This window comes from Salvelinus alpinus, chromosome 2, assembly GCF_045679555.1.
Source record: "Salvelinus alpinus chromosome 2, SLU_Salpinus.1, whole genome shotgun sequence".
Classification (NCBI taxonomy): Eukaryota; Metazoa; Chordata; class Actinopteri; order Salmoniformes; family Salmonidae; genus Salvelinus; species Salvelinus alpinus.
Genome location: NC_092087.1, coordinates 30,408,999 through 30,436,268, shown reverse-complemented (window position 1 = coordinate 30,436,268; position 27,270 = coordinate 30,408,999). Strand labels below are relative to the sequence as shown.

Here is a 27,270-nt window from a genome sequence, read left to right as displayed (position 1 = left end):
CAGTAACCTGGAGGGCTTTCTGGAGGAGTTTGCAGACATCTCCAAGGAGGACCAGATCAAGAAGCTGCATGACCTGCTGGGCCCACACATGCTCAGGAGACTGAAGGCTGATGTCTTCAAGAACATGCCTTCCAAGACAGAGCTCATTGTACGAGTGGAGCTCAGCCCCATGCAGAAGTTAGTTAGTCCTCTTCTAGTACTTTTCTATTGGACCTCCCATTGTTGTATAAAACCTCTTCTGAGTTGTACCCCCAGGCTTAATCCCGCCTCTCACCTTTGACCTCTGACTAACAGGAAGTACTACAAGTTTATCCTGACACGGAACTTTGAGGCGCTCAACTCCAAAGGCGGGGGCAACCAGGTGTCCCTTCTCAACATCATGATGGACCTGAAGAAGTGTTGCAACCACCCCTACCTGTTCCCAGTGGCAGCCATGGTGAGGGAGGGTGGAGAGATAGGGGAGGAGAGAGGGCAAAGGGAAGCCATGTATTGTAGAAGTTTATAGGTTGCCAACATGCAGGTATTTGTGTTTATCAGTGAGAGTTGACTGTGTGTGAGGTGCTGTGCTTTCTCATTGGGTTGTTTGCTCTTTGTGTAAATGCAGGAGGCGCCAGTGTTACCCAATGGCTCTTATGATGGGAACCAGCTGGTCAAGTCCTCAGGCAAACTCACCCTGCTCCAGAAGATGCTGAAGAAACTCAAAGATGAAGGACACAGAGTTCTCATCTTCTCCCAGATGACTAAGATGCTGGATCTGCTTGAGGATTTTCTGGAATACGAGGGCTACAAATATGAACGCATCGATGGAAGCATCACAGGGGGGCTACGACAGGAGGCTATCGACCGCTTCAATGGTGAGTTACGCTGCTGTTCTGTCTTTGTCCAGCAGGGAGCAGCACAGACAGCACTTATACTGACACACTTGCGTAACACTCCATGACTGTGTGACATTTCTACTGCAGCACCGGGTGCACAGCAGTTCTGCTTCCTGCTCTCCACCCGAGCGGGAGGCCTGGGCATCAACCTAGCCACGGCAGACACTGTTGTCATCTACGACTCAGACTGGAACCCTCACAATGATATCCAGGTACTGTGGGACATGGTACACACTAAGATAGGCTACATAATAAACTGTCGTCTGTATGCATTAGAACCCTCACAGAGTTGTGAATAGTCTCTTTACATTTCTCTTCCTCCTTGACTCCCTGTTCTGTTTCTTTGTTTCTGTATCTGTCTCTGCCCCTCTCTCACTCTCTCCCTCCCTCCATCTCTTTGCTGCAGGCATTCAGCAGGGCCCACCGTATAGGTCAGAACAAGAAGGTGATGATCTATCGCTTCGTGACACGGGCCAGCGTGGAGGAGCGCATCACCCAGGTGGCCAAGAGGAAGATGATGTTGACCCACCTTGTGGTGAGGCCCGGCCTGGGCTCCAAGACCGGCTCCATGTCCAAACAGGAGCTGGACGACATCCTCAAATTTGGCACTGAGGAGCTCTTCAAGGATGAGATGGAGGCGGCCGCTCGGGCCATGGGTTCCCACCAGAAACTGTGTAAGACTAATGATGCGCGTACTGACTACACTGACTACAATGTGTCACAATTACAATTCATTTCTGTATGAAAAAGTCAAACCTGTTTTGCCAGGAACATATCGTAGTTTTTATTATTATTATTATTATTATTTTTTAAATTTTATCCTCCTTTCTCCCCAATTTTCGTGGTATCCAATCGCTAGTAATTACAATCTTGTCTCATCGCTACAACTCCCGTACGGGCTCGGGAGAGACGAAGGTCGAAAGCCGTGCGTCCTCCGAAGCACATCCCAACCAAGCTGCACTGCTTCTTAACACAGCGCGCCTCCAACCCGGAAGCCAGCCGCACCAATGTGTCGGAGGAAACACCGTGCACCTGGCCCCCTTGGTTAGCGCGCACTGCGCCCGGCCCGCCACAGGAGTCGCTGGAGCGCGATGAGACAAGGATATCCCTACCGGCCAAACCCTCCCTAACCCGGGCGACGCTAGGCCAATTGTGCGTCGCCCCACGGACCCCCCGGTCGCGGCCGGCTGCGACAGAGCCTGGGCGCGAACCCAGAGACTCTGGTGGCGCAGCTAGCACTGCGATGCAGTGCCCTAGACCACTGCGCCACCCGGGAGGCCCTCATATCGTAGTTTTTAACTGATTTGAACAAGATGTAAGTCTGTGTTCCTCTGACACAGTATATTGTGAATCTTGTGTTTACTCCAGGGGACATAAAGGATGGAGATGAGGGCAGTGTCATTCACTATGATGACAATGCCATCTCCAAGCTGCTGGACCGTAGCCAGAATGCTACGGAGGACACTGAGATCCAGAACATGAACGAATACCTCAGCTCCTTCAAGGTGGCCCAGTATGTTGTCAAAGACGAGGACGTTGAGGTAAGGACACACTCAGACACACACTCAGTCAGCATTGAAGGTGTCTATGTCTAGGAGTGGCTCTGTTATGTATTCTCACAGTGTGTGTATGTGTATTCAGTCGTCTCTCTTCATTGTATTCTCACTTTATTCAGTAGTAGCTAAGCCAACCACTTTGTTTACCCAGTAGTATCCTTGTTTCCTTGTTCAGTATTCTCACTGTGTGCGTGTTCCTGTGTGTGTCTGTGGGCGTACGTGTGTTCAGGAGGAGCCCCAGCGGGAGATCATTAAGCAGGAGGAGAATGTGGATCCAGACTACTGGGAGAAGCTGCTGAGGCACCACTATGAGCAGCAGCAGGAGGACCTGGCCCGCAACCTGGGCAAAGGCAAACGCATCCGCAAGCAGGTCAACTACAACGACACGTCTCAGGAGGACCAAGGTTTGCCCCATACTGTACTGTACACTCTGGCCTGCATTTCTCTTCTGCTTTAACAGGAACTATATGCTTATTCCCCCTCCTACGGAAAAGTTTAGTGAACTAAGCATCCCTCTAGATATACCTCTGGTAACACGAGTGGCACACTATACCTCTCTTTGGTTATGTGTCTATAACTATAGCAGCTTGCTTGAAATAGTGACACATTTAGAAGCTGTATTGCTTTATATTGCTTTAGCTTTACAGTATGTAAGTTGTGTTGAGGTGCTCTATAACACTATCCCCCATAGTTCAACAATAGGTATTTGAGACTGAAGGGGAACAGTTTTAAAACCCATCTAAAGCAAAAGCACACTCAGAGACGAAGTGTTGATGAAGTGCACAGTCCACCAGTGTAGTGGCTGGGAGGGCCGAACAGACAGAGGCTCTGCTGCTAGTCAGTAGTAGTCAGTAGAGGATGCCTGCCCCCTAGTGGAGTAGTGTGCATGCCCACTGTAGTGGTCTGCAGTGCCATCCCCCCCCTCCCTCTAGTGGGCCCCTGCAGAAGTGAATGCACTGTGCTGTTTCTCTCTGATCTGATCTGTGGCTCAGAGTGGCAGGATGATCTTTCAGACAATCATTCCGAGTACTCCGTGGGGTCCGAGGACGAGGACGAAGATTTCGAGGAGAGGCCGGAAGGTGGGTGTCAATGAGACCTGCGTAATCACTACGTTATAGATAACTCGCTCAGTGCCAGCTCTGCTCTGTGTAGATGGGCCTGGAACCTATCATTGGTAAGATGTTGCTGAAGCACCTGGCTGATGGTGGGGGTGTTTCTCTGTAGGTGGGCGCAGGCACTCTCGCAGACAGCTGAAGAGTGACAGGGACAAACCTCTGCCACCCCTGCTGGCACGCGTAGGGGGCAACATCGAGGTAAGGAAGGAAGCACTCTGGTTTTAATTTAGTAGACAACGTGTATGCGTGTTGATTTGACTAGTGGGTATAATGCCCTGTGCCAGGTGCTGGGGTTCAACACCCGTCAGCGGAAGGCCTTCCTCAATGCTATCATGCGCTGGGGCATGCCTCCTCAGGACGCCTTCAACTCTCACTGGCTGGTCAGAGACCTGAGAGGGAAGAGTGAGAAAGAGTTCAGGTATTTAAAGCTCATCTTGTATTCAGGAGTATTTTAACTGGGATTCAACGGCATCTCAACAGTCTCTACTGTTTACCATTACGTCCCATTCAAATGCATACCTGTCTGTGTATGATGTCTCCCTGTCTCTCTAGGGCCTATGTGTCCCTGTTCATGAGACATCTTTGTGAGCCGGGGGCAGACGGGGCGGAGACCTTTGCAGACGGTGTCCCACGAGAGGGGCTGTCTCGCCAACATGTCCTCACCAGGATCGGAGTTATGTCTCTGGTCAGGAAAAAGGTACACATCAACCAATCATTAAAATTAACCAACCAATCACATAAATTAAACCCAGCAGAAAACAACTAGTTCCCCTCCTAACTGGGATGAGCAATGTCTTGTAGCCTATGTTTAGATTTAGTAAGGCTGGTTCCCTGCCTTTAGCATCTGGGTTTAGATAGCATGTTATCAATACAAAGTCTTGAATAGTGGAGAAACCCAGTGTCCTCTCATAGATTGTTAACTCACTGTTGTGTCTGTATCCAGGTCCAGGAGTTTGAGCATGTCAATGGAAAGTACAGCACTCCAGACCTGATCCCACTTGGACTAGAGTTGAAGAAACTGACTGAGAGTCTGTCCTCTGACCCCAACACCCCTGTCCCTGCCAGCCCTGCAGCCACACCCCAGCCTCCTGGCACTCCTATCCCACCAGGTCAGAGTCACATTTGTTTTTTTAGTTTTTTGCCAGGTTAGTCTCATTGAGATAAAAAAAAACGATTTTCCAAGAGAGACCTGGCCAAAATAGCAGCACACAGTTTCAGACATAATTACAACATAAAACACAAAGCACCACAGTTTAAAAACATACATTTACACATTGAGCAGGCAAGAAATATTTTGGAAGGTGTGGTGCATCTAAGGGTCAAAACATTGACAGCCCCTCACTTTATTGTCCACCAGAGATTTGAGCCTAGCTTTGAACTCATTCAAGAAGACCAGCTCCTGCAGTTTCATGTCCATTTGGAGCTTCTTCCAAGTGGTGGCACGAGCTACACATCCATACCTTGTTTGTGTGTGTGTTTGTTTGTGTGTGTGTGTTTCACTTATGTTAGTTCTTTAGATTTATTAAACAGGAAATGAGAGACAATGTTGGTGATTGATTTGCTGTTTTTACAGAGAAGATGGACTCAATCTCAGGGCCTACTGAAGACAAGGAGACCACAGAATTAGAGTACAAGAAGCTACCAGAACTGGAGGTCAGAGTTCACTCCTCTTCTGAGATGTTTCTTAATTGCCCTGTCTTTTATCCTTCTTCTTCTTCTTCTGTCTTCATACTGTTCTTTTCCCCTACATCTAATTGAATCGTTCTTATAATTCAAAACATATGCCACCTTCTAACTATCACCTTTTAATGTAAACTGACTCTCTCTCTCTCTCTCTCTCCCCATCTGTGATGGTTGTCTCTCCAGACTAATCTAAGTACAGAGTCATCTTCCCAGGTAGAGAAGACAGACAAGGCTGCTGACAGTGATGAGACAGTGAAGGGCAGTACAGAGGACAAACCAGTCTCCTCAGAGGAGGGTAGTGAAAGGACAGACACACCCTCCACACTTCCAGAGCCATCCACCAATCCTAAAGAGCCTCCATCCAAACAGACAGAGCTGTCGTCCAATCAAAGCTCACCAAAAGGTGAGTGGTGCATTACATGGTTATTATGATCCAATGAGATGTAAATGGTTAATGTATTGGCTTTGGTTTGTCCCACCTCATAAAAGTCAGTTGTGACATTTCTCTGTTTTGATTTGGCCATGTGTCTGTCTATGACCCTCTAGCGGAGCCTTGTAGAGAGACAGAGAAGTCTTTAGATAAAGGAGACAGTGATCCTGCCCCAGCCAAACCTGAGGAGAAGGAACTGAAGCCAGGTAAATGCAGAACAAGAAAAACCTGAAAACCTTCTCACTCTTTGAGTAGCAAGAGTGAAAGACACATTACTGTATATTAGTGAGGCAACACTTTTTCCTGAGGGTGGAACTCAAAAATGGAATCTAGTCAATCCATTTACTTAGTTTTTTCAGACGAGCCCAAGAGTGAGGACATGCCAGTGCCCGAGGGTCGGCTGAATGGTGAGAAAGAAGCACAGGAGGAGACAGAGGACATCAGGAGGGAGGTGGAGAAGAACGGCTTCAAAATGAGGTTCATGTTCAACATCGCTGACGGAGGCTTCACAGGTGAGGGATGAGCAGGAGATACAGGTAGTATAATAATTTAATATATGCCATTTAGCAGACACTTGTATCCAAAGCACTTATTCGTGCATATATTTTTTGTATGGGTGGCCCCAGCAGGAATCAAACCTACAATCCTGGTGTTACAAGCGCCATGCTCTACCAATTGAGCCATACAGGACAGCTAAGGTATAGGAAGGAACACTACATGTTTGGTCAGGTCTAATGTTTGTTAATCTCTGTCAGAGCTACACACCCTGTGGCAGAACGAGGAGCGGGCCGCTGTGTCATCTGGGAAGATGTATGACATTTGGCACCGTCGCCACGACTACTGGTTGCTGGCTGGCATCGTAACGTATCCTTCCTCTGCATCTTACAGAGCTGTTCAGAATTCACTTGTCTGGTCTCAGAGGAGCTGAAGTCTTAAAGCTATTTGTGATGTGAAGTTCTTTTATAATGTTTGTTTTCACTGACGGGGGAACCTCAGACATGGCTATGCCCGCTGGCAGGACATTCAGAACGACCCACGTTATGCCATCCTCAATGAGCCCTTCAAGACTGAGATGCACAAGGGGAACTACCTGGAGATGAAGAACAAGTTCCTGGCTCGCCGCTTTAAGGTGAGACGCTTCTTGCTGTCATACAAACACATTTGTGAACATCCTGAATCTGAATAGTGGGCAAAACAACATTCATTCATTCATTCAATCTCTCTCTCTCTCCCCCTCTCTCTCCCCCTCTCTCTCTCTCTCTGTCTCTGTCTCTGTCTCTCTCTGTCTCTCTGTCTCTGTGTGTGCATGCTGGGAGCATTTTGTAGTTGAGAGGCAGTGTGGAGGGCTCTGTCCATACTTATTTTCTTTTTTTCTATGGTGGAGGATTAAAGCACTGTTAGTTTAGTGGTACCCACTTTTTTTTTTTTTTTAAGTTAGGGAGGAAGAGGACAGCGTTTTAGTTTCTTGGGGTTTGAACTAGAGGTCGACCGATTAATCGGAATGGCCGATTAATCGGGGCCGATTTCAAGTTTTCATAACAGTCGGAAATCGGTATTTTTGGGCGCCGATTTTTATTTTTATTTTTATTATTTTTTTACACCTTTATTTAATCTTTATTTAACTAGGCAAGTCAGTTAAGAACACATTCTTATTTTCAATGGCGGCCTAGGAACGTTCTGCCTCAGATTTTTAACCTTGTCAGCTCGGGGGATCCAATCTTGCAGTTAACTAGTCCAATGCTCTAACACCTGATTACATTGCACTCCTCGAGGAGCCTGCCTGTTAGCGAATGCAGTAAGCTAAGGTAAGTTGCTAGCTAGCATTAAACTTATCTTATAAAAAACAATCAATCAATGACTGTCATTGCTCCAATGTGTACTTAACCATAAACATCAATGCCTTTCTTAAAATCAATACACAAGTATATATTTTTAAACCTGCATATTTAGCTAAAAGAAATCCAGGTTAGCAGGCAATATTAACCAGGTGAAATTGTGTCATTTCTCTTGCGTTCATTGCACGCAGAGTCAGGGTATATGCAACAGTTTGGGCCGCCTGGCTCTTTGCGAACTAATTTGCCAGAATTTTACGTAATTATGACATAACATTGAAGGTTGTGCAATGTAACAGGAATATTTAGACTCATGGATGCCACCCGTTAGATAAAATACGGAACGGAATAAACGTTTTGTTTTCGAGGTGATAGTTTTCGGATTAGTCAAAGGTATATGGTTTAGAGAGAAATAGTCGACGCGTTATAATTCCTGTAATAACTTGCGGCTGAATTTGAAAGGGGTTCCTTCGTTATTTTACCGTTCATGTCTTCCATAGAGAATGTCTTGATCTACTTCAAATAAGGTCTGTGTTTCGTGCAGCCTTAAACCGCCTCGACGTTTTGATACCCGTGTAAATCTCACTAGGATAAGGTAACGTTTGTCAACATATTTTCATAAATCCACTCTACAAAAAAAATGTATCTTCGCTTATATTTAGCCAATATTGATCAGAGTTACCTTGTCCTATGGATATCTACACAGTTATAAAATTGGCACGGTGATGGAAGCCTACACGAAACACAGACCTTATTTTAAGTGAATCTAATAATATCCTATGGAATAAATGAAGGAACCGCTTTTCAGATTTTGCTAAAAGGTGTCATGGTAATTATGACTCGCACTTTGGTTGTCAATTCTTACCATGCCCATTATTAAAATAGGATTTCCTGCATATAGAAATTAAAGTTTTTGTTTTCAACATTCATCACAGGTAACTTAAACTCTATTTTTATTCAAACAGTTGAGAGTATTTGTCTCCTAAGCAGACTCTTCAGTATCATTGTCACTTCAGAGCTGTGTGTGTATTTATGTATTATATTAAGTTAAAATAAAACTGTTCATTGTTCATTCAGTATTGTTGCAATTGTAATTATTACAAAAATGTGTGTGTGTGTATGATATATATATTACATTTTTTTAATTATTTTTTTATAAATCGGCCGAATAATCGGTATCGCCTTTTTTGTCCTCCAATAATCGGTATCGGCATTGAAAAATCATAATCGGTCAACCTCTAGTTTGAACGGTGTGGTGTGCGCGATGGCTTCACAGCCTAGCGCGGAGGAGATGCTGTCATTACGGCATGGATTCAGGTGTGTTCCTGAAAATGGAGTTAAGGTGGAGGAGGTTCTGCTCGCGGTCAGTGAACAGGTAGGAGCTGAATTTTATACATTCTGCATCCAGAATGAACAAAGCTTTGGTTCTGTTCATGAAAAGAGTAAATTTAGTGTGTAGATTGATTGCTAGTGGAATATTTGTAAGGGATGTGGTGGTGCCGATTTCTCCTCTTTCGACTCCTTCGACTAGGGTGGTAGTTGCGAATCTGCCTCCATTTATTACGGATGATCAAATCTGGAAAGAGCTGAGTTGGTTTGGTAAGTTTACTAGTTGCTTTCGTGTACTGTCGGCAGGTTTTCAAGCAGATGCCGTTAAGCAATGTTGTTTCGTTCCGGAGGCAAGTGTTCATGTTTCTGAATAACAATGAGCAACAGGTAAATGTGCATTTTAAAGTGATGCATGGGGAGGAGCTGGGGTATGGCTGCACAGATAGTCTACGTTTGAGGAGTGTGAGGATTTGGGGCATAAGAGCTTTCCGTGCCCACATAAAGACCGTAGACAAGGTGAGGGTACAAGCGCCAGTGGGGGAAAAATCGAGGTCAACATTTAGGGGGCCATGGAATCGCAGGCCGCAGTGGCTGGGCCTAGTCATGCTATAAGATGGTGGTATAGATGAGGCTGGGCCTAGTCATGCTATAGATATTGGTGTAGATGAGGCTGGGCCTAGTCATGCTATAGATGGTGGTTGGTGTAGATGAGGCTGGTGGTGTCATGGTGGTGTGGATGAGGCTGGGCCTAGTCATGCTATAGATATTGGTGTAGATGAGGCTGGGCCTAGTCATGCTATAGATGGTGGTTGGTGTAGATGAGGCTGGTGGTGTCATGGTGGTGTGGATGAGGCTGGGCCTAGTCATGCTATAGATGGTGGTGTAGATGAGGCTGGGCCTAGTCATGTCATAGATGGTGGTGTAGCTGAGGCTGGGTCTAGTCAGGTTATGCTAGTGGATGAGGAGAGTATAGTGGGGAAGGGTAAGCGACTGGAGGGGTGTGGAGGACGGTGTCAAACGGAAAAGGAAAAAGGGGGGAGGAGAAAGGAGGTGGGAGGGGAGAGGCTGGTGTGGTCAAAGGCACTAAGGAACCTTTGCCTGGTGCTGGGGGGAGGCCCCAGCTAGAGAGAAAGGGCAAGGTGGTCAGGATGGGAGATGGAGATGAGGAGGAGGAAGGTGAGTCTGAGGAGGAGGACGATGAGGATGCTTTCTTTTCAGACTCCTCAATGGGTCCAGAGCTGAGAGGCAAAGGGTCAAAGTACACGGTGAGGGAACTGTCAAGGTTCCTGAATGAGACTAAAGGGAAAAAGGTTCATCTTGAAGCTTTTTTTTTCGTGATCCGGGAAAGTTTGTAAGATCAGTACAACACACTATGAAAAATGAGGGGCATGGTGTCCTCTGACCTGGAAATGTTTTAGGTTGAGGAAGTAGGTCACAACCATGTGTAAGGGTCTACCTTCAGACACTGTTTAGATTAATACTTTTTTTCTGGCACTGGGGCTTTTTGAGCTTTGCTATTGGTCTTATTCTTTGCTGGCTTTTCTCCCACTTCTTATGGAGACTCTTCGGGTAGGCTTGCTTAATATAAATGGTGCCAGAGATGCGTTAAAGAGGAGTCTGTTGGGGTGAATATGTAAAACAAAAAAAAGTACAGGTGTCTGCAGGAGATCTATAGTGATGTGGTGAATGAAGTCGATTGGGGGCTCTGGTGGAAAGGGAACAAATGTTCCATGGAACAAATGTTAGTGCAGGGGTGGCAGTCCTTTTTGCACTGGGTCTGGCCGTAAAAATTTGCTCCTCAAGGAAGGTGTGTAGGAGTAGACTGCTTGTAGTAAAATCAGAAATTAACAGCAAGGGTTTTGTCCTTATAAATGTGTATGCGCCTAACACAGGGAGAGAGAGGGGGCGTCTGTTTGAGTGTCTTAGACAGGAAGTCTCACAGGTAGTGCCTGAGGATACGCTGGTGGTTGGCGGGGACTGTAACTGTATGATGGATTATACAAAAGACTGAAATGGGGAGGAGCCTCATTCAGGCTCAGTGGGGGTGTTAATGGACATCATTAAGCAGTTTGACCTAGTGGATGTTTGGAGAACTAGACATCCCAACACAAGATAGTATACATGGGTGAAGTTCTTTAGGGCTAGGGTGAGTGCAGCCCGACTCGATCGGTTTTACATGTCCAGGAATCAGAGCAATAGGCTGTTGGGCGCTACCATTCTCCCGGTGGGTTTTTCAGATCACCACATAACCATGGCTCGGCTGTCTATTTCATCAGGGCCTGGCAGGGATCCTATTGGAAGTTTAATGTAAAGTTCTTACAAGATGACACTTTTTGCTCAGGCTTCCAGACTTTTTGGGAAAGATGGGGGCATCGAAGAGAGGAGTATCAGTCTCTGAGTCAATGGTGGGATATTGGAAAAGTCCAAATTTGGCTTTTCTGTCAACAGTATACAGCTCTCTCATCCTCAGAGGCTAGGGGGAACTTGAGCATAGTATCAGTGAAGTGGAGGTAGATCTGGCGGGGCAAGGCAATGTAGGCCTTCAGGCTAATTTAGCTGAATTACGTAGGGACTTGGGCAGTTTACATAGGGACCTTAGTATAAAACCGTGGAGTTTTATACTGAGTTGTTTATGGCAGAACTGTGTGATCCTATGTGTGCTGAGGTTTTGTTTGCAGAACTCCCTAAGCTCTCTCTGGCACAGAGGTATGAAATGGACATTCCCATGAACTGGCAGAGGCCGTAACCCAAATGTCCCCCGGCCGTGCACTGGGGGTCGATGGACTCCTAGTAAAGTTTTATAAAAAATTCTGGGGAATAATTGGACTAGACTTCTTTTGCGTGTTGTATGAGTGCATCGGGGTAGGAGAGTTGCCAATAAGCTGCCGTCGGGCTGTTCTGACTCTCTATCCCAAAAAAGGGAACTTGTGTGAACTTGGGCGGCAGGTAGTCTAGTGGTTAGAGCGTTGGGCCAGTAACCAAAGGGTTGCTAGATCGAATCCCAGAGCTGACAAGGTAAAAATCTGTCGTTCTGCCACTGAACAAGGCAGTTAACCCACTGTTCCTAGGCCATCATTGTAAATAAGAATTTGTTCTTAACTGACTCGCCTAGTTAAATAAAAATAGCTAAATATATTTTTTTTAAGAACTGGAGGCCTGTGGCATTACTCTGTGCGGACTACAAGATATTTACTGAGGTCCTCGTTTACAGACTGAAGTCCCATCTGGACTCTATAGTACACAAGGATTAAAAATTTAAATATTGTGTACCGGGACGCTCATTCACGGAGAACTTGTTCTTAATCAGGGACATGTTGGACTTGTCGAGAGTTTCTAATGTAAACTTTGGACTGTTCTCATTAGACCAAGAGAAGGCATTTGATAGAGTGGACCATGAGTATCTGTTTAATGTGATCTTTGGGTTTGGGGAAAGGTTTTTGGCTTGTGTGAAGATGTGTATCCTGGGGCGTCATGTATGGTCAAGGTGGGAGGGGGGCTCAGTAGGCCAGTCGATGAGGCGGGGCATTAGACAAGGATGCCCTCTATTGGGGCAGTTATATACACTAGCCATTGAGACTTTTTTTGGGCCTCCTATTCAAGAGACTGCAGGGAGTTTGCTGGACAGGCATGGGTGTGTTAACCTCTCTTGGGTACGTGAGACGTTAGCGGCCCACCTCTTCAACAGCCAGTGAAACTGCTGGGCTCCAAATTCAAATACAGAAATACTCATTATAAAAATTCAGAAAACAAAACATATTTTACATAGGTTTAAAGATTAACTTCTTGTGAATCCAACCACGGTGTCAGATTTAAAAAATGCTTTACGGCGAAAGCATACCTTACGATTATTTGAGAACATAGCCCACTAGACAAATCATTACAAACAGTAACCAGCCAAGTAGAACCGTTACACAAGTTAGAAATAGAGATAAAATGAATCCCTTACCTTTGATGATCTTCATATGGTTGCACTCAGCAGACATTCATTTACTCAATAAATGTTCTTTTTGTTCGATAAAGTCTCTTTATATCCAAAAACCTTCATTTTGTTCGCGTGTTTTCTTCAGTAATCCACAGGCTTAAAGGCAGTCAAAACAGGAAGACAAAAAAATCCAAATTGCATCCGTAAAGTTGATAGAAACATGTCAAACGATGTTTATATTCAATCCTCAGGTTGTTTTTAGCCTAAATAATCGATAATATTTCAACCGGACAATAACGTCATCAATTTAAAAGGTAAACAAGAAAGGCACTCTCTCGGTCTCGCACATGAAAAAGCTCTGTGACACTTTAGGGTCCACTCATTCAGACTGCTCTTACTTCCTCATTTTTCAGAATACAAGCCTGAAACAATTTCTAAAGACTGTTGACATCTAGTGGAAGGCATAGAAACTGCAATTTGAGTCCTAAGTCAATGGTTACTGTAATGGCATTGAATAGAAAATTACAAAACCAACAAAAAAAAACTTCCTGAATGGATTTTTCTCAGGTTTTCGCCTGCCAAATCATTTCTGTTATACTCACAGACACTATTTTAACAGTTTTGGAAACTTTAGAGTGTTTTCTATCCAAATCTACCAGTTATATGCATATCATATCGTCTGGGCTCTAGAAGCAGGCAGTTTAATTTGGGCATGCATTTCATCCAAAATTCCGAATGCTGCCCCCTACCCTAGAGAAGTTAACAGGCATAGCATTTTTTTGCAGATTACGTTTCTGTGATGGTCAGGGATGGGCAGGATATGCAGGCACTAGAGACTAGTCTGAAGGTGTACGAGGGAGATTCGTCTGCTAAGGTGGGGCATGGAGGGATATGCCCCCCCCTCTCTACTTCCAGGGGGTTTGAAGTGGAGTTGTGAAGAACTGGGAGGGGCTGTCACAGGCGGTGGTATTAAGACTGGCCAGGTGGAGGTGGCTCCTGTCCCAAGTGTCATATAGAGGGAGGGTGCTGATAATCAACAATCTGGCGGCATTTTCCCTGTGGCATAAACTGTCTGTCCTCAACCCTGTCGCCGGTCTGATTTTTACTAAGGCCCACACAAGAAGGGGGTGTGAAGCCTTGGCTGTGGGTGTGGGAGGAGCCTGTCTTCCACAACCCAGCCATCCTTTTGAGATCGGTTCAGTCGTCCTCCCTGCAGAGGCGACTGATGGCAGCGGGTTTACTAAGGCTGGGTGACCTGCGGCTGCTGGGAGAGGAGGTGTAGAAAACCCTGGAAGTCCTGGCACAACAAACAGGACTAACATCTCTTAGGCTGCTGGAGAGATTCCTGGGGTAGGTCCAGGAGGCACTGTCTGAGCCGGTAAAGGGGGTGTTTGAGCGGCCAAACGGAGAGGGGCTACCAATATTTCCGCCACTGCAGGTGACGGCAGAAACTGGGGACTGGCAAGGGGGTCTGGACGACTTGTTAGATTTTAACACTCCGAGCCTGGCGGCGTTTGGGGGGGTAAAGCTTTCTACAACCTCTGCATTAAGGTGAGGAACATTAGGAGCCTAACAGGAGTGAAGGCACATCAGTGGCAGGGGGTATATGGGGCGGAGAGAATGGTGGGTCTTAGATGGAGGGGTCTCTACAAACTTCCAGTACCAAAAAGGTCAGGGGACTTCCAGTGGAGGGTTCTACAAGGAGCCCTGGCCACTAACAGCTGGTTGGCATGGGTCGACCCAGGAGTCAGACAGGGGTGTCCTTTCTGTGTCATGAGTGAAACTGTGATTCATGTGTTTTCTGTGTGCACCAGGTTAATGCCATTAATGTCTTTGTTGGAATGTCTGTGTGAGAGGTTGGGAGTGGAGTTTACTGTCGGGATGTTTATAATGGGGTACAGGTATTCGAATAAGGAAAAGGCCAAATGTGTGTTTCTGTTTGCTCAGGCAAAGTTGGCTATTTAGCTAACAAGGAGGAACAGGGTCAAAGGTGGAGGGATAACAGACCCTTTACTATTACTTAATGGGATGGTCTCTGTGCATCTTAGGGTGGAATTTGAGTTCTATAAAATTATAAAAAGTGTGTAGATGTTTCAGGAGATATGTTGTGTCGGGGGGGCTGCTGTCTGTACAGCTGGAGAAGATGGGTTGGATATACGGTTGTAGAAGCAGTGAGGTTTTGGTTAGTCTAATGTGTTTTGTATCGTGGGGTAGAGGGCAGTACAGGGGATATTCATTTTCTAAAGGGGGGGGGTGAGTTTTTAATCAAATTAAATGAGGATGTATTATTTAAGAAAGACAATGTCAAAAGTCTCTCTCTCTTTTAGCTGTTGGAGCAGGCTCTGGTGATAGAGGAGCAGTTAAGAAGGGCAGCGTACCTGAATATGACCCAGGACCCCAACCACCCGGCTATGGCCCTGAATACCCGCTTTGCTGAGGTGGAGTGTCTGGCTGAGTCCCACCAGCACCTGTCCAAGGAGTCTCTGGCCGGGAACAAGCCAGCCAACGCTGTGCTGCACAAAGGTCTGTCATCTCCCAGTGTGTACACAGCAGCAGGACTAAAACACTGTCTACAAACTCAAGATCTGGGTGAATAAAAATTAAGTATTGCATCAACTGTAGATAAGATTGGATACATTAGTGCATTCTTGTCATTGACGGTGTCTGTGTGTTCCAGTACTGAACCAGCTGGAGGAGCTGCTGAGTGATATGAAGGCAGATGTGACGCGGCTTCCCAACATGTTGTCCCGGATCCCCCCGGTGTCTGCTCGTCTGCAGATGTCTGAGAGGAGCATCCTCAGCCGCCTCACCAGCCGCGGCAACGAACCTCCGCCCCAACAGGTACTGTACAGGCATGGGCTCGGTTATGTTGATAGGTGGGTTAGGATTGGTACAATTAGGTTTAGTTTGGTTGGAGCAAGGTTAGGTTCAGGGTACTGTAGGTTTGGCTTGGTTTAGTTGGGGTGGTTTGGTTTGGTAAGTCATTTTGGTTGATATCGTCATTGACAAGATGTGTAAATTGTGTTCTGTACTCTACCTCCAGCCGTTCGGCCAGAGCTCATTTGCCTGTTCCCAGATGTACAGCACTGGTTTTGGGGGCAGCTTCCGGGGGCCTGCGGGAGGAGCCATGGTCAACTACAGCCAGATGCCCCTGGGACCATACGTCAGTGGTAAGAGGCCTGTCTCTGCATGACTGTAGGTCTAACTGTAACATGAGATGTTCCTTATCTGAACAGCCGAGGACAGAAACTGCAAGATAACTGAAAAAGATGGAGCACTGTAAGATGAAATGCTGCTCTGTGTCCCTTTCTAATAATATGTTAGGGAATGAAAAGCTTAAAATGTTTTATGTGGGTCATTTATTTTTCTGAGCACCCTTTCTTTGGTATCCCTGTTTGATATCCCTTCACCCCCCCACCCCCTCCCCCCAAATTATCCCCCCCCCGGGGCCCCCTCTTCTAGTGTCCAACGGCCCCCCACCCCCGTCCAGCCACCTGGACAAGAAATCCTGCGACCCGCTGAGGGACGTCACCACCCCTGACCTCAAGTCAGGCAAGCCCAGTGATGTCATCTGTATTGAAGATTAGATCAGCTACCCCAAAATTGATCTGGAGTCAGCCAAGCCCAGGGATGTCAACTATTATATAAATGATTACAGAATCTTCGCCCCCCCCCCCTTCCTCATCCTCCCCTCCTGCAAGAAGCTCTCTGTCTATTGATCAGAGGATAAACCTAGGAATAATACACAGATGTATTTATCTATCATATCAATTGCACTTCTATCTTTCGAGGATTCTTCAACATACTTCATGCAGTAGCTATTTGCTTTTATGACTTAGGTTGGTGAGTCAAGCAGAGGAACTGTCTATTAGGATGTGAGAGTCAAACGACCTCAGACGCCCGGCTTCTGCTAACTGACACGTGGAAGGGAAGTGATCTTATAGAATGACTGGAACCGCCCTGTCTGAAGGGGAAAGTATTGGCTACAGGAAGAGCTGCAAAAAGTGAAAGTACACATGGTGGATGAGCCGGTGGAGGTGCCAATGCTCCTGAGCTGCTGTAATGAGAATCATCTGTGTCTATTCATTGACTTTAGGCCTGGCTCTGCTCCTTCATTCTGGGTCTTTTCCTTCTGCGTTCATCTTTTGCCTATTCTTTGTGCATCGGGACCGACCTCTGCTGGAGCAGTGTGCTTTAGCTACGTACACATAGAAGGAAAATAGAACTATGAAGGCATAAGGCTCCCATCCTAGAATTATAGAGATCATAAGTGGGTGCTGATATGGCAGCCAATTCTCTCATTTTGTTTACTACGTGTTTGTTTTTATAGTTTTATGGCAGAGCCTTGAGTTGGAACTTGTAAGAATAAGAGTGACTTTAAGGAAGTACAGCTACACTATGCCTCAACCCCTAAAGACTGCCATCTCCCGCCTCTGGAGAAAGTGATCCTAGTTACAGAGCTGCATTAGCTATTAATATACAGGGGTTCTCCCTTGTAATGTACATAGTTCAAGAGACTGCTGTTTATTTTGCCTTGCATAATCATTGTGAATTTGATGTATACATGCATAAAACTGTAACAGGCTGGATTAGTGCAAAAAGTGAAGATCACATAGCCTATTTCAGCAAATGATACGGAACATGTATTTCTTTAATATTTGAATGTGATTATTGGCCAAACTCCGGGGCCATGAATAGTGTGTGCTATAAACAGAATCTCCTCCTGTCTGTCATATGGTTGGGATGTCAAGCTAATTGTGTGCTGGACATGGTGCTGGATGGGAGTAATTATGTTGCCTTTAACACATATAGTTATTGTGTTATAGTTCCCCAAAGCACCTCCCTCTTCCATTGTGAGAAATTAAAAACTAAAAAGTGCTTATGACACTACGTCACCTTTTGGCCTAGGTTTCATGTTTGCCATGAAATGTGCGTTATTGTGTGTGCTTCTTTTTAAGGTAAAGTGTTATTTCAGAATGTACTGCTTTAGTGCCACTTAAAACTTCTTATGGCTGCAATCCCGGTAACGGGATCGATATGACAACAGCCAGTGAAAGTGCAGGGCGCCAAATTCAAACAACAACAATCTCATAATTAAAATTCCTCAAACCTACATGTGTCTTATATCATTTTAAAGGTAATCTTGTTGTTAATCCCACCAAAGTGTCTGATTTCCAATATGCTTTTCAGCGAAAGCACTACAAACGATTATGTTAGGTCACCACCAAACCACAATAAGCACAGCCATTTTTCCAGCGAAAGATAGCAGTCAGAAAAAGCAGAAAGAGATCAAATGAATCTCTAACCTTTGATGATCTTCATCAGATGACACTCATAGGACTTCATGTTACACAATACATGCTTGTTTTGTTTGATAAAGTTCAAATTTATATAAAAAAATCGTGAGTTTACATTGGCGCGTTACATTCACTAGTTCCAAAAACATCAAGTGATTTTGCATAGCCACATCGTTTCAACAGAAATACTCATCAAAAATGTAGATGATAATACAAGTTATACACATGGAATTATAGATATACCTCTCCTTAATGCAACCACTGTGTCAGATTTCAAAAGAAAACTTTACGGAAAAAGCTAACCATGCAATAATCTGAGACGGCGCTCAGAACAATAGCCAAATTAGCCGCCATGTTGGAGTCAACAGAAACCAGAAAATACATGATAAATGTTTCCTTACCTTTGATGAACTTCATCAGAATGCAGTCCTAGGAATCCCAGGTCCACAATAAATGCTTGATTTGTTCGATAATGTCCGTTATTTATGTCCAATTAGCTACTTTGGTTAGCGCGTTTGGTAAACAATTCCAAAGTCACAAAGTGCGTCCACTATAACTTTTGGACGAAATGTCCAAAAGTTCCGTAACAGTCAGTAGAAACATGTCAAACGATGTATTGAATCAATCTTAAGAATGTTGTTAAGATACATCTTGAATAACGTTCCAACCGGAGAATTACATTGACTTCAGTTGAGCGATGGAACGGAGCTGCCTCCCACGTGAACGCGTGTGGTCAAAGCGTGGTCACCTCATGGCAGTGGTTACTCATTCCTGTCTCCTTCGGCCCCCCTTCACAGCAGAGTCATCAGACAAAGTTCTATTGACTGTTGACATCTAGTGGAAGCCGTAGGAAGTGAAAACTCATCCATATCTCGCTGTAATTTCAATGAGAGCTTGGTTGAAAAACTACCAGCCTCAGAATAATTCCAAACAGGAAGTGGAACTTCTCAGGTTTTTGCCTGCCATATGAGTTCTGTTATACTCACAGACAAAATTGAAACAGATTTAGAAACTTCAGAGTGTTTTCTATCCAATACTACTAATAATATGCATATATTAGCAACTATGACTGAGGAGCAGGCCGTTTACTCTGGGTACCTCTGTGCACCTTTCATCCAAGCTACTCAATACTGCCCCTGCAGCCATAAGAAGTTAAGAGGTCTGCTCACTCCATGGCCCTGATGGCTAATGTCCCAGATTGTATGCTTGATAATCTTATAAATGGGTGGAATTATTTCCATTGAGAACTGAGGGCAGTGGTTGAAATAAAATAGCTAATTCAATCATCAATAGATTATAATCTTCATAGAGGTTTTGATAGCCAACAAGGACCAAGGTTGGATAGCCATACAGTAAAAGTATCAAAAGCTGTTTTTATTTTCTTGTTTTTTGATGTTTTGTTTTATATGGGTTCCTTGGAAGGGAACTGTTTATTGCATTACGTGTTGTGAGGACTAAACCGTATCAGAGCGACAGCATGGATTCACTTGACAATACTTTTTTATTCCATCTGTCTGCTAATGTGATTGTCCAAAGTGAAACTACCTTTTTATATGTTCAATGAGACTTCATTTGTTGAGATTTTTCATGAATGTGTGTATTACATTTACTCATTGAAAACCTTAAAGGCCCCAGTGCAGTCAAAAACGTGAATAACCTGTGTTTTATATATATTTCCACACTATGAGGTTGGAATAATACTGTGAAAATTATGGTAATGCCCTTTTAGTGTAAGAGCTGTTTGAAAAGACTGCCTGAAATTTCAACCTATTTTGGTGGGATGGAGTTTTGGCTTGCCTGGTGTCATCACCAGGCGGTAAATTAGTTAACAGACCAATTAGAAACAAGAGTTCCAAACCTCTCAATAACAGCTAGTTTTCAGTTTGCCCTCCCCACTCAAGACCACTCCCAGACAGTCCTGGCAAAATTCTTGCTTGAGATATTGCTCTTTGCTAAAAAGCTGTTTTTGTTTCATTTTTATCATTTTAATCGAAAACAATCACAGTAAGGCACTTAAATGATTTTATATTGAGATAAGAACATCTGCATTGGACCTTTAAATGCGATGTTTGCTCTTATTTTTCTTTCAAAGACTAGAGGCATTACACTACCGTTCAAAAGTTTGGGGTCACTTAGAAATGTCCTTGTTTTTGAAAGAAAAGCACATTTTTTGTCCATTAAAATAACATAAAATTGATCAGAAATACAGTGTAGACATTGTTAATGCTGTAAATGACTATTGTAGCTGGAAACGGCAGATTTTTTAATGAATATCTAAATAAGCGTACAGAGACCCATTATCAGCAACCATCACTCCTGTGTTGTGTTAGCTAATCCAAGTTTATAATTTTAAAAGGCTAATAGATCATTAGAAAACCCTTTTGCAATTATGCTAGCACAGCTGAAAACTGTTGTGCTGTTTAAAGAAGCAATAAAACGGGCCTTCTTTAGACTAGTTGAGTATCTGGAGCATCAGCATTTGTGGGTTTGATTACAGGCTCAAAATAGCTAGAAACAAAGTACTTTCTTCTGAAGCTCGTCAGTCTATTCTTGTTCTGAGAAATGACGATTTGATTTGCAAAAGAACAGAGACACTGGACAGAGGAACTCTGCCTAGAAGGTTGCCTCTTCACTGTTGACGTTGAGACTGATGTTTTGCTGGTACTATTTAATGAAGCTGCCAGTTGAGGACTTGTGAGGCATCTGTTTCTCAAACTAGACACTCTAATGTACTTGTTCTCTTGCTCAGTTGTGCACTGGGGCCTCCCACTCCTCTTTATTTTCTGGTTAGAGCCAGTTTGCACTGTTCTGTGAAGGGAGTAGTGCACAGCGTTGTACAAGATCTTCAGTTTCTTGGCAATTTCTCGCATGGAATAGCCTTAATTTCTCAGAACAAGAATAGACTGACGAGTTTCAGAAGAAAGGTCTTGTGTTCCAACCATTTTGAGCCTGTAATCGAACCCACAAATGCTGATACTCAACTAGTCTAAAGAAGGCCAGTTTTATTGCTTCTTTAATAAGAACAACAGTTTTCAGCTGTGCTAACATAATTGCAAAAGGGTTTTCTAATGATCTATTAGCCTTTTAAAATGATAAACTTGGATTAGCTAACACAGCGTGCCATTGGAACATAGGAGTGATGGTTGCTGACAATGGGTCTCTGTATGCCTATGTAGATATTCCATAAACAATCTGCCGTTTCCAGCTACAATAGTCATTTACAACATTAACAATGTCTACACTGTATTTCTGATCAATTTTATGTTATTTTAATGGACAAAAAATGTGCTTTTCTTTCAAAAACAAGGACATTTCTAAGTGACCCCAAACTGTTGAACGGTAGAGTACCTATTTGTATTGTTTTTAATGACACGGCTATAGCCCTCATGTGGAGGTCTTGAGAAAGGAATTGTGAATGGACTGTCCTGAACTGAAGAGATTAGTGTATACAGGGTGTGATTGTAGCTCTGCTCTATAGGCTTTTTATATGAATGTTCTGAGGTGCTCTGTTGGCTGAATAGTGTTACTGCACAGTGTCTGCCTGTGTCTGACTGTCTTCTCAGACAAAGCACTTTACCTGAAGTTTAACTGAATGCAGTATCACACGGCCTTGACTGACCTCATTCAATTACAAACACAACAATAGATATTGGCCAGTTGAGATAGGAATTCCTAACAAATAGGGCACATGTCAGTTCTTAGGCTACTATTTTGCCCCCAATTTAGTGCGTGTTTATCAGTGCTGTCCTGTCCATGGAGTGTACAGTCCCAGTGTTTCTGTTCAGCCTGTTACTCCATTCGTAAGTCATATGAGGGTCACTGTGTGGACTAGCTATAGTGTAGGTTTGGAGAAGACCCACACACCTTGTCATTGATTGAAATAGTGTTACTGGATAGCAGCATATAACAACGCTATGTAAATACAAAGATTTACAGTGCTTTGTCTCTCTCATACTCTTATCGATCATGTACCTAACTACACAGTATGCATGAGAGAAACTGAATGTTGCAGGGTAGTTGCCATAGAACTGCAATGTGTTCAATCAAATCCACATGTCTGTTTCCTTACGGAGTGCTGAAATGACTATGAAATGCAATCAAACTGAAGTCAGTATGAATGTAATGTGTTTGTAAGAAGGCCTTAGTCTAATACTATAAATATATTTACAGTGTATGTACATGCTTATAAACAAGGCTTCAAAAGCTACCAAATGACCCTGGTAAAGGCACCTTTGTTGCAGTGAATGTACAGCATGTGAAATCTTTTGTATGAAGGTTCACTTTGGTAAAGTTCCGAGATCGTTGCTCTGTGTAGCTAGCTTTGAGAGAGACATTGAATTCAAGCAGTGTTATAATGGTACAGATGTTTGTGCTAAATTACAAATGAATGAAAAAAGTGAATTGTCATCTTTTACTTTGTACTCTGTGTATTTGTTCAATGTGTTTTAATAAATCCTCTCAACAACAATAGACATACCTCATTGCTTAAATGCACATCTGAGAAAATAAGCTAATTCTCAGTTTGAGTTTGTGTGAGCTGTGAAGTTATATATTTTAACTTCTCTAGGATATGTGGGCCAAAATCTAGAAAAAATGTAGCGCGCCAAATTCAAATATATTACTATAAAAATCTATCTTTCATGAAATCACACATGAAAGACACCAAATTAAAGCTACACATGTTGTGAATCCAGCCAACATGTCTGATTTCGAAAAGGATTTACGGGGAATGAACACCAAACAATTATGTTAGCTCAGTACATAGCCACAGAAAAACACAGCCATTTTCCCAGCAAAATATAGTAGTAACAAAAAGCAGAAATGGAGATATAATTCATCACTAACCTTTGAACATCTTCATCAGATGACACTTATATGACATCATGTTACACAATACATTTATGTTTCTTTCGATAATGTGCATATTTATATCCACAAATCTCGGTTTACATTGGCGCCATGTTCAGAAATTCCTCCAAAATATCCGGAGTAATTACAGAGAGCCACGTCATTCAAACAGTTTTAGAAACTTCAGAGTGTTTTCTATCCAATAGTAATAATAATATGCATATATTAGCATCTGGGACAGAGTAGGAGGCAGTTCACTATGGGAACCCAATTCATCCAAAAGTGAAAATGCTGCCCCCTATATCAAAGAAGTTAAGGTGACTTTCTTTTGCTGAGAGTGAAAACCACAGGGCAGAAGGAAGGTTGGCTGCCCAAAAAAGACATGGAACAGCACAAATGAGGAGGAGATGAAGGCAGGAACCACCTGGAATGAAATCAAGAAAACATTCCAGAACAGAGTTTTCTGGAGTTGCAGCTCTGAGGCCCTTTGCTCCACTTGGAGCTGAAAGGAATAAGCCAAGTAAGTCAAGTTGCCTTGAAACATCAATAAAGTGAATGAATAAATAGTTTGATTTTAGAACTGCAGGCTTGTTAATGGGGCTTGACCTCCGATCTACTGTAACCTCATCCTGATGTCTGCCAGTGGTCCAGGTCACTCACTGCCTTGCCGTAAAGTAAATGAACTTACGAGCAGAAATAGAGACATTGACATAATAGGTCAGAGTTCAAGACATTCAGCCAATCACAGCTTTTACGGTACATTATTCTCTTTCCTTGAATATATAAATTGACCAAAATGTTTGTACCTAAAAAGGAGAAGTGTTTACTGACAATTGTTACACGGTAGTTATAAAACACGTATTGCACTAATATTCTCAGGTACTTCTCTTTCCTCTCTACTGATGTCCATCTTAGTTCAGTTGACATTAGTATTTTTTCATTTTCAAATTTGTATTCCTCAAGTCCTTGGCTTGGTGATGTAATCACTAACATTGTTCCGAACTATTCCCCCTTTCACCCAAGTTTCCCATCCTAATTCCTCCTGGCCCACCCTCTACATCTGCATATCTGCTCTGATTGGGCATGTGCCATTCTTTAGCATTTCTATTGGCCAATGCCAATACTTTTGCTCTGTCATTGGCCAATCAATGCTGAGAGAGCCCTTTGGCCTGCTTTGTGTCTGTTAAGCAGCAGGGGGCAGGAGATTGGAGGAGGGAGGGACTAAACATGAGGGGAGAGAAAAAGAGGGAAGAGGGACAGAAAGACAGGGCAAGAAATTGTGAGAAAGAGAGCGAGAGGGAGGGACTGAACCATAGAATCGAGAGAGAGGAGGGAGTAGGGGGAGCCTCATTCAGAGCAGCTAGTGTGAGGAGCGGAGCTGACCTAATGTGGGAAAGTTAACAGTATTTCCAGTCTATTCTGCCGGAGCCCTAGGAGCTCTTAAAGCAGACATACAGGAGAATGAGTGAGGAACCTGCCAGTATATAAGCGGAATGTTCATGGGAGGTAACCAGGATTAAAGAGTCCACAGGGAGTAACTGAAGCTTGTTGGAGGAAATACTACCGAGGACAAGAAGGTGAGAGGTGTATTTTTATTGTATTCTACTATACACACTCTCCCTCTTTTTTTGTTTCACTTCTCTGCATGTTCACCAAGACAGGAGCTTTGTTGAAGGGGCCATGGAGGGAGTGGGGGTGGGTGGGTGTGTTGTTTTGTGCTCTCAGTCCCTGGGTCCGACAGCTTGCAGCTTGGGGCAACGGAGTTACAGAGGAGGAAAGGAGAGCAGAGGCAATACCCAAAGCCGGGTGGCCTCTTTGTTGAATACACTCTTTCACAGACGATTACACCAGGACTAACCTTCAGAGAGGGCTGTGTCAGGGGCTTGGCTACCCATATTATCAAGGGAAAGACCATGAGGCACTCTGGTCCAGAGACATACACCATCTATAGGGAGGATCTATACATTGATTCCAGGCAGAACTGGGCCAGAGATACTCCACTGCAGTATATACATTACTGTACCCCCTCCATAGCCCCAGGCTGTAACAGGAGTCCTCTATCCAGCCCTAGTCTTGGGGCTCCTTCCTGGAGTACAATAGCCCCTCCCTGAATGAATTTCACGCTGCCTCATACCAACAGAGGAGAAAGGAATGGGGAGAGGGGGACCTCTGATCTGCATTTTGGAAAGATGTAGTGTTTCCCGCTTTAGTCGGATGTCCCAGCATTCCCTGAGTCAGACTGTTAAACTTTTGTTCAACAATCAAGATCCATGAATTAATAGTCCATGCATGTCTGGCCTGGAGCTTAAACCACAAAGATTCTCCTATGAATGGGACCCCACTCGCCTTTTCCTCTCACGCCATAGCGAATACACAGCTGAGGCCTTCCCACTCCCGGAAGCCCTAGGGGAATGAGTACAGACAGTTATGGATGAAGACCGTCATGAAAATAAAATAACCGTCATAACCGCTTAAAACATTATTGGAACGAATGGCTGACTGAAGACGGGACGGTCGGGCATTCGTGCCCGTTTCTGCGGTAACGTGAAACTTTATTGCTCCTTGCTAAAACAAGGAAGGTGTTGTAGCGAATAATTATTGTAGGCAACGGCCCCTCCCTGCAGCAGCAGCACACATAGAAATAGAATATATTTCAATGGCAGCATATGCAGTCAGGAGCAAAGGGGGGGGGGGGGGAAGTTTTAACAGTGAGCGCGGTCATTTGGCTGATCAATAAGTCATCCAAAATTCCATGACCATCACAGCCCTACCATCTCTCTGTTTGTACTGTGTCACATCCTTCATGCTTGCTGTAACTGTGCTGTAAGTTGCATTCATACATTAATAGCAAAGTCAAATCCTTACAACTGCATTAAAGGGACAGCTCAACCCCCCTCTGTATTGTAACAGCTAACAATTCTGTATACTGATACTGAACAACAACCCTGGCTGGCCAAGACTGAACAATAGGGAAGTATCAACAATGAACATGTACACAAAGCTTCAAACCGAGCTTTCATTGGCCCAAGAAAAGATCATTCAGATGCGCCATTGACAGAGATCACAATGGAGAGTGTGGGAACAGGACACCCAGTGACGTCACACAGTGACGTTTTGGTCATTCTGACACCCAACCATAACCCTAGATGGGAATGTTTGATTATTAAGGACTTACCATACACCTAGAATGTTTGATCTTGGTTAAATGCCACGTGCTTTTAAAATCAAATAACATTTTATTTGTCACATACACAGTTTACAGCAGGTATAAAAGGTGCAGTGAAATGCTTACATGCTAGCTCCCTCAACATTGTAGTACATGATCAATATAAAAAAATATAAAAAATCAGAGGAAGGTAGTATGCATAGTAATAAAACTGCTATGTACACAACAGGATATACAATATACATTTATGAATGTGCTATGTCAACTATGACTGCGTTACAAATATAAAGTGGATTTATACTATAATTACATTGTTATTACGTAAGTGACTTACCTGCAGTGTTTGGACTTAGGTATGTACAGTGACAAGAAAAAGTATGTGAACCCTTTGGAATTATCTGGATTTCTGCATAAATTGGTTATAAAATTAGATCTAATCTTCATCTAAGTCACAACAACAGACATACACAGTCTGCTTAAACTAATAACACACAAATTATTGTATTTTTCTTGTTTATATTGAATAGGTCATTTAAACATTCACAGTGTAGGTTGGAAAAATTATGTGAACCCCTAGGCTAATGACTTCTCCAAAAGCTAGTTGGAGTCAGGAGTCAGCTAACCTGGAGTACAATCATTGAGATGAGATTGGAGATGTTGGTTAGAGCTGCCCTGCCGTATAAAAAACACTCACAAAATTTGAGTTTGCTATTCACAAGAAGCATTGCCTGATGTGAACCATGCCTCGAACAAAAGAGATCTCAGAAGACCCAAGATTTAGAATTGTTGACGTGCATAATGCTGGAAAGGGTTACACAAGTATGTCTAAAAGCCTTGATGTTCATCAGTCCACGGTAAGACAAATTGTCTATAAATGGAGAAAGTTCAGCACTGTTGCTACTCTTCCTAGGAGTGGCCGTCCTGCAAAGATGACTGCGTGAGCACAGCGCAGCATGCTCAATGAGGTTAAGAAGAATCCTAGTGTCAGCTAAAGACTTACAGAAATCTCTGGAACATGCTAACATCTCTGTTGACGAGTCTATGATACGTAAAACACTAAACAAGAATGGTGTTCAAGGGAGAACACCATGGAAGAAGCCACTGCTGTCCAAAAAAAGAAAACCTCCACGTCTGAAATTCGCAAAAAAACATCTGGATGTTCCACAGCACTACTGGCAAAATATTCTGTCGACAGATGAAACTATAGTTGAGTTGCT

At 43.8% G+C, this 27,270-nt stretch overlaps 2 protein-coding genes across 12 annotated transcripts in view; both read left to right on the top strand.

Annotated features, from left to right (window-relative positions):
• The window catches only part of LOC139558549 (chromodomain-helicase-DNA-binding protein 5-like), a 55,017-nt gene extending 34,979 nt beyond the window's left edge, over positions 1-20,038 (top strand). For 4 of the 9 annotated variants that reach the window (XM_071373768.1, XM_071373725.1, XM_071373775.1 and 1 more), the window contains 22 exons: positions 4-177; positions 295-436; positions 605-854; positions 963-1,087; positions 1,282-1,549; positions 2,244-2,416; positions 2,661-2,835; positions 3,424-3,510; positions 3,656-3,744; positions 3,831-3,964; positions 4,099-4,243; positions 4,490-4,655; positions 5,120-5,199; positions 5,413-5,632; positions 5,776-5,865; positions 6,010-6,171; positions 6,415-6,523; positions 6,656-6,788; positions 15,070-15,331; positions 15,420-15,583; positions 15,786-15,912; positions 16,205-20,038. In XM_071373768.1, the coding sequence (XP_071229869.1) occupies positions 4-177; positions 295-436; positions 605-854; positions 963-1,087; positions 1,282-1,549; positions 2,244-2,416; positions 2,661-2,835; positions 3,424-3,510; positions 3,656-3,744; positions 3,831-3,964; positions 4,099-4,243; positions 4,490-4,655; positions 5,120-5,199; positions 5,413-5,632; positions 5,776-5,865; positions 6,010-6,171; positions 6,415-6,523; positions 6,656-6,788; positions 15,070-15,331; positions 15,420-15,583; positions 15,786-15,912; positions 16,205-16,329 (3,400 nt within the window). In that variant the 3' untranslated portion in view covers positions 16,330-20,038. The remainder of the gene's footprint in view (positions 1-3; positions 178-294; positions 437-604; positions 855-962; positions 1,088-1,281; positions 1,550-2,243; positions 2,417-2,660; positions 2,836-3,423; positions 3,511-3,655; positions 3,745-3,830; positions 3,965-4,098; positions 4,244-4,489; positions 4,656-5,119; positions 5,200-5,412; positions 5,633-5,775; positions 5,866-6,009; positions 6,172-6,414; positions 6,524-6,655; positions 6,789-15,069; positions 15,332-15,419; positions 15,584-15,785; positions 15,913-16,204) is intronic. The other 5 variants (XM_071373796.1, XM_071373736.1, XM_071373743.1 and 2 more) reach the window with 5 other exon arrangements.
• Positions 20,039-24,192: 4,154 nt separating this feature from the next.
• The window catches only part of LOC139558736 (rho guanine nucleotide exchange factor 10-like protein), a 121,426-nt gene continuing 118,348 nt past the window's right edge, over positions 24,193-27,270 (top strand). For 2 of the 3 annotated variants that reach the window (XM_071374149.1, XM_071374122.1), the window contains exon 1: positions 24,193-24,464. The gene's annotated coding sequence lies outside the window, so the exon portion shown is untranslated. Of the gene's footprint in view, positions 24,465-24,595; positions 25,427-27,270 lie in introns of those variants that run through there. The other variant, XM_071374141.1, reaches the window with a different exon arrangement.